Source organism: Hyaena hyaena, unplaced genomic scaffold, assembly GCF_003009895.1.
Source record: "Hyaena hyaena isolate Hyena2069 unplaced genomic scaffold, ASM300989v1 scaffold_1186, whole genome shotgun sequence".
Classification (NCBI taxonomy): Eukaryota; Metazoa; Chordata; class Mammalia; order Carnivora; family Hyaenidae; genus Hyaena; species Hyaena hyaena.
This window is the reverse complement of record NW_024081820.1, coordinates 80,118-86,189: the sequence shown is the minus strand read 5'-3', so window position 1 is coordinate 86,189 and position 6,072 is coordinate 80,118. Positions and strand designations below refer to the sequence as shown.

The following is a 6,072-nucleotide window of genomic DNA, read 5'->3' as shown; positions in this document are numbered from 1 at the left end:
TTTCCTGTGCGCCCCTAACAGTCGCGGTTGGCTGGGCCCCGGCCTGAAGAACCTCGTTTTGCGGTGTGTGTCAGTTCCGCGTGTCGGTGGTGACCGGAGCTGCAGGGGGCTGGCCGCACCTTCCCCCGAGGGCCGTGACCTAAGCACGCGGGCCGGCAGCCGCAGAATCAGAAGGGAGGACAGAGCCAATTGGACTTCAGCTCCAGGAGGCGGAGGCAGCCCGTCCCGGGGCCACTCGCTGAGGGGTTAGTGGAGCCGGACGCGCCCAGTTCCTTACGTTTGCAGGCAGTGGGACCTCGCTCCCTCCTGCCCAGACTCGGAACAGGGTCCTGACCCGATCGCGGCTGTGCTGGGAAGGGGTGCGTGGGAGGCGGGGAACCGCGTGGCTCCACGCGGGAAGGAATCTCGGTGGCGGAAAGGGCGGGTGCGGGGCTCCCGGACCCTCCCTCTTTGGGTGCAGGAGGGCCTCCCGTGATTAAGGGTGGGAACGGAGGGGAGATCCTTCATGTTTCTTTTTCTTTCGGGCAGCCCTCGGGTCCTGCCACCCGCGGGACGCACAGACCTGACCGTGGGGATGGCCACCAGGGTCCGGACAGCTGCCATCTGGGTAAGTAGGGTTTTCCTCTCCTTTCTGACAAGCGGTCCCTGAACTCCATCTTTGCCGGGGTGAGAGTTGATCTGAGCTCCTTCTCTCCTCTCTTCTTCCAAGACACTGGTCCTCCTGTAGAAGATGCTAGACGTCCAGGAATACTTCCTATCAGACTTCTAATTTACAGCTTTCAGTTTCTTTCCTGCCTATTTTGTGCTCAGATTTGAGTTAAAGGGTTATCATCTCTAACGTCTTATATGTCTTATGTCTTTGAGCCTCATTTAGGAAAGTTGGCTCTCGTTTATTCTCTTGTTCAACAGTTTTGATTGTCTTGTGTTTGCTGGACGCGGAGGCAGGTGCTGATAGTGCAGAGAGAAGTTGTTGTCCTGCTTTGTAAGAGCAGAGGTCTGGTGGGGCCGGTGGACGAGAGAACCTGGAGGCCCAGTGACAGGTTAGTAGGTGCTCAGAACGGCGCACAGTGCATGGGGACACCCGGCGGAGGGCCAGTTTGGAGGTAAGGGTACTCCTTCCGTGGCTGAGTAATAAGACATTCTTAACTGAGGTTTGAAAGGTGAATGTGAATTAAGGGACTGAAGGTCACCCTGGGAAAAGGAGGCAACATGCAAATTTGAGAAGCTTGAAATGACTTAGTATGTTGGTGAATTTTGATCACTTTAGAGTTGCTGAGGATTTGTAGGTAGTGGTGGAATGTATATTAAGAAATGAAGCCAGGGCGCCTGGGTGGCTCCGTCAGTTAAGTGTCTAACTCTTGATTTTGGCTCAGGTCATGATCTCATGGTTGTGAGATTGAGCCCTGCGCTGGGCACGAAAGCTGCCTAAGATTCACACTCCCTCTCCCTCTGTCCCTCTCCTACTCTCACGCATGTGGTCTCTCTCTCTCTCTCTTTCCAAAAGAAAAAAGAAAAAAAGGCCAGAGTCATAGAGGGGTTTGAGGATCATATTAAAAACTTGGTTTTTATCCTTCTGGGGAGAAAGATTTATTGGAATGATTTCACAAAGGACTTTGGGTTGGAATAGTCTGCAGTGGGCAAGAGAAGACAGGGTTTAAGGAAACTAGTAGTTTTGAGAAGAAAGATGGTAAAGAGGCACAAGTAAGTCATGAGGATAAAAGGAACAGCGTAGGAAATGTTCTCAGTGGTATTATAATAATGTATGGTGACAGATGGTGGCTTCACTTGTGGTGAACACGACATAACATAGAACTATCGAATAACTGTTGTACATCTGAAACTAATGCAACATTGTGTATCAACTCTACCTCCGTAAGATAAATTAGTAAATAAGCAAGTTTCTTAAATATGTAGAAGACACTTATTTAAAAAAGGGGGGGCAGAAGCAACTGGATTTGGTAACTAGTTGGGTGCTGATTGTGAGGGAGGTGGGAGAGCCAGGAATTGCTGTTGGAATTCTGCTCTGGGGGCCTGGGTTGGGAGCGGCAGCGTTCCCGGGGTCAGTGAGGACTGTTGGAGTTGCTTTGGCCTGGGGGTGGGGGTGGGGATGGACTTTTTTTTTTAAATTTTAACGTTTTATTTATTTCTGAGAGAGAGAGAGACAGTGTGAGAAGGGGAGGGTCAGAGAGAGAGGGAGACAAAGAATCTGAAACAGGCTCCAGGCTCTGAGCTGCCAGCACAGAGCCCGATGCGGGGCTCGAACCCATGAACTGTGAGATCATGACCTGAGCTGGTCGGCCACCCAGGCGCCCCAAGGGATGGACATTTTTATATGGATGGGACCTCCCCCTTGTTGGGGGCAAGTGAGTAAGCATGTGTCTCAGGAGAAAGATCTGGACAGGTTGCACTGATTAGATATGGCCACATTAGCCCAAAGAGAGTGTGTGGGATGAGGAGCGGACTGCGGACAGCACCCAGGGAGTGACAAGGTAAGGCAGCAGCCGAGGGGCTGGAGACTGGGCGGGAGCCCCAAAGAGATGAGAGAAGATAAGAGACTTGTGTTTTAGAGTGAAAAAACCTCAGCACTGGTCGTGTGAGAAATGTCCCAGGGAAGTCAAGTAACGTTAGGTCATGAAAGTTTAAATTGGATTTAGTGGTGATGGTAGTGGTGTGTGTTGCTGGTAATATTTCTAAAACAGGGTGAATATCTGCATGTTCAGCAGGGAAAGAAGGTGAAAGAGTGGAACAGGAGCGGCAGGTGGCGGTAGAGATGGGAATGGGCACAGTGATGTAGAATTAGGGCAGTCGCTCTGCTGCAGTGGGAAGAGAGTGGGAGCTGGGGGACAATCCGGTGAGCTGCCTGGGTACAAAATCAGTCTAAAAATCAGTCGGTTTCCTCCTCATAAATAGTTACCAATTTAGGGAATACAGCGAAAGAAATTATCCTATTTACAGTGGTAGTAAGAAAGATAAAATTGCTATAAACCTAAAAAATGCAGAGGACTTGTATAAAGAAAGCTTTCCAACATTGCTAATTAACATTTACATAGTGTTTCCTATGTCCTAGGCATGGGTCTAATTATGTTACACATACAAACCTTAATTCTCACAGCAGCCTCATGAGAAGGTGCTGATGTTAGCTTCATTTGAAACAAGAGGGAACAGTGTTTTGCCAAAGTCACACAGCACGTAAATAGAAGACAGAATTCAAACCCATGCAAGTGAGGCTCGCAGTTCCGAGTTCTTAACGTGACAGTATTCACCCTTTCAAGATAAAGAGCATCCTAATAGTTAGAAACCATACACTTTGGGTTTTTTTTAATGTTTGCTCATTTTTTCATTCTCCAGATATTTGCTGAGCACCCACTACGTTCCAGGCCTCCTGCAAGGTCCTGGGCGTGTGCTGTTGAACCAGACTGACAGAATCCCTGCTCTTGGGGAGTTTGCGTTCTGGTGGAGGGAGGCAGATGACAAAGTAAACGAAGAAACTGCTCAAGTAAAAAGAAAATGTCAGAGTTGAGTTATACATAGAATTAAAACTGGTAATGTCAAAGATCGGGTGACTGGAGAAGGCCCCACTAAGGAGGTGATATTACATCAAGGTCTGAGTCCCAGGAGCAGGTCAGCCCTGGGAGGATCAGGTGGAATAGCAACAGGATGGGAACGGCCTCTGCCAAGGTCATGAGGTAGGAGAAGTCTTGTGCTTTTGTAACATGGGAGGAAGGCCTGTGGGACTGGGGATGTGGGGGAAGGGAAGGGAGCAGACACAGAGGGGGCCAGAGTCCAGGTCAGGCTACGAAGGTATTGTGTTAAGAAAGGGGGCGACATGATGTAGGTAGGTTTTTCCAAGACCCTTCTTGCTGCTGAGTAGAGAATGGGTTGCAGATGGGCAAGAATAGACACCGTGGTGGGAAAGGGGTGGCCAGTTAGGTCACAGCAGACCAGAGGTGGCAGAGGTTTTTTTCTAGGACAGTAGAGATAGAGAAACTGGACAGACTGGAGGCTGTTTGAAAGTAGGTTCCTCTTCTGAGAACTAGCTTACACTTTGATTTAGCCAGTTGACGTTTTTCAGAGTGACTTATTTTCTTTAAGTAGTCTTGTATTTTTTACCATTCCAACCAAATGTTGATAATCAGTGCTTACTATGTGTGAGATGTGGTGCTAAGTCTTGTGTAGATATTATTTAATGCCTTTAGTTAGGAACCAGATTATACCTCTGGTCAGTGTAGAGTCACGATTTAAACTCCGGTTGTATGGCTTCACACCCATTTCCTTGGCCAGTGTACTCTACTGTTTCAGGATGTAGGCTGGGAATTTCTCAGGACACAGATTCCAGCATTCTGAGCCCTAATAGTTTACCAGTGAAGTATGTAGCCATGCCCTGGGCAGAGTGGGTGGGTGTGGCCCAGTCTCTGGGGAATGATAGATAGATACTGGGTTTCTTTCTAAACATAGATGACCTCACCCAGGCATGGGCTGAAAGCTGAAAGGATATAATATACAGTGTACACCAGAGGAGACCCTTTCCCCTGACATATATACTGGGCCCATATTCTGGGTGTCTTCTTATAGGTATCAAGGTGATACTTAGTAACTAGAAGGCTATTTGATAAGTATGAATTCAGAGCAAAAGGAGGTGAGCGTGGGAAGTGGCATTTCACTGGGGCCTCATGAACCCCTAGATCCCTGTTTCTTTCCTCTGAGGATGCTGAGCTCGTATCGGCAAGTTTTGTTTTTTCACTCACTTTAGTTGTTTGGCTACTTTCTTCCACTGGCACTCCCCCCACGCCCCCTTTAAGTAGGTTATTACAAATTCGATTATAGTGAGTCTCCATTCCTAGGGGATGGGAAAGGCCTTCTTGGTCTTCCTCTCAAATGGGAGTTGACTTACTTATGTCAGTGAACTTTGTCTCCCTAGTTCTCCAGTGCATGATTCTCTGGGACCTGTGCTCCCGTGGACTTCTGTCAGTCGCCATCACCGTCCAGACATGCTGCTGATGTTCATAGTTTGTAGTGCAGCGAGTTGGGGACTCAAGACTGATGTGAGCTGGAGCTTGGAGGAGGGAAGGGAATTCTGCTAGAAAGGCCTTTCTGAGGAAGGTTGGCTGGTGCCCCTGTATATCCCATACTGTATGTTTTTAGCTTTCCCCATACTGATCCTCTTGGGGAATTAAAGGTTAAAATGTGGCAATGTTCATTCATTAATTACTTGTTCTAAACTAACAACCCTTACTAAACACCTGTTTATATATTCCAGGCATTGATTTGGCACTGAGGATACACAGGTCAGAGGCAGCCCTGGCCACAGAGATCTCACGTCTTCCAGGAAGTTCAGAGAGGGGCATAGAGTGCAGTCCAGGCAGCCGTGGGATTGGAGCTGAGGCAGAAGGAAGCCCAGGGAGTGATGGTTAACAGTGTGTACTCTCAAAGGATCTCTAGAATTAGCTGTGTGAAGTGGAGGGACGTACGGTTTCAGGCAGAGAAGGCCGCTTGTGCAGGTGCTGGCAGCAGTGGGGGGCAGGGGGGGGCAGGGACAGCCCTGGAGCTCAGGGACAGGAGGGCCCCAGCTGCTGTGTCCTTAGCTGTTGGGAGCTTGGAGGGGAGAGATGATGTAAGTTGGTGGCTAGTTTGAATTCCAGCCACCCCTCCTTGGCTGACTTTGAGCAAGCTACTCATCCTCTCCAAACAGCTTAAAAGTACGTTTTCCTGATGCAATGAGCCTTTAATGATTGGGGAATCACCTTTATTTCTAGGAATTCTTTTTTACTTTAAAGCCTGTTTATGTCTGTAGAGCTGTTGGAGCTTCCTTTTTTGGTTAGTTGTTTTATTGTTTGTATCCTTTTGTATCTTTATGTTTTAGATGTGTCTTTTTAAAATTCACTGTTTTTAATTTGTCAATCTTTTTATTTTGACTGGAACACTTTATGATTAATGCAATTACTGATATGTTTGAGTTTAAATTACTATTTTACTTGCTTTCTATTTGCTCTACTTGATCTGGGTTTTTTAACTTTTGTTTTTTCTTCTGTCTTGCCTTTATTCTTTTCTCTCTCTACAGAGGTTTGGAAGTTA

The 6,072-nt window shown here is 47.7% G+C and overlaps 1 protein-coding gene across 2 annotated transcripts in view; it reads left to right on the top strand.

Annotated features, from left to right (window-relative positions):
• Window positions 1-40: 40 nt before the first annotated feature.
• The window catches only part of ZNF268 (zinc finger protein 268), a 45,274-nt gene continuing 39,242 nt past the window's right edge, over window positions 41-6,072 (top strand). The window contains exons 1-2 of one of the 2 annotated variants that reach the window (XM_039222790.1): window positions 41-245; window positions 529-607. In XM_039222790.1, coding sequence (XP_039078721.1) covers window positions 575-607 — 33 coding nt within the window. In that variant the 5' untranslated portion in view covers window positions 41-245; window positions 529-574. Of the gene's footprint in view, window positions 246-289; window positions 360-528; window positions 608-6,072 lie in introns of those variants that run through there. The other variant, XM_039222791.1, reaches the window with a different exon arrangement.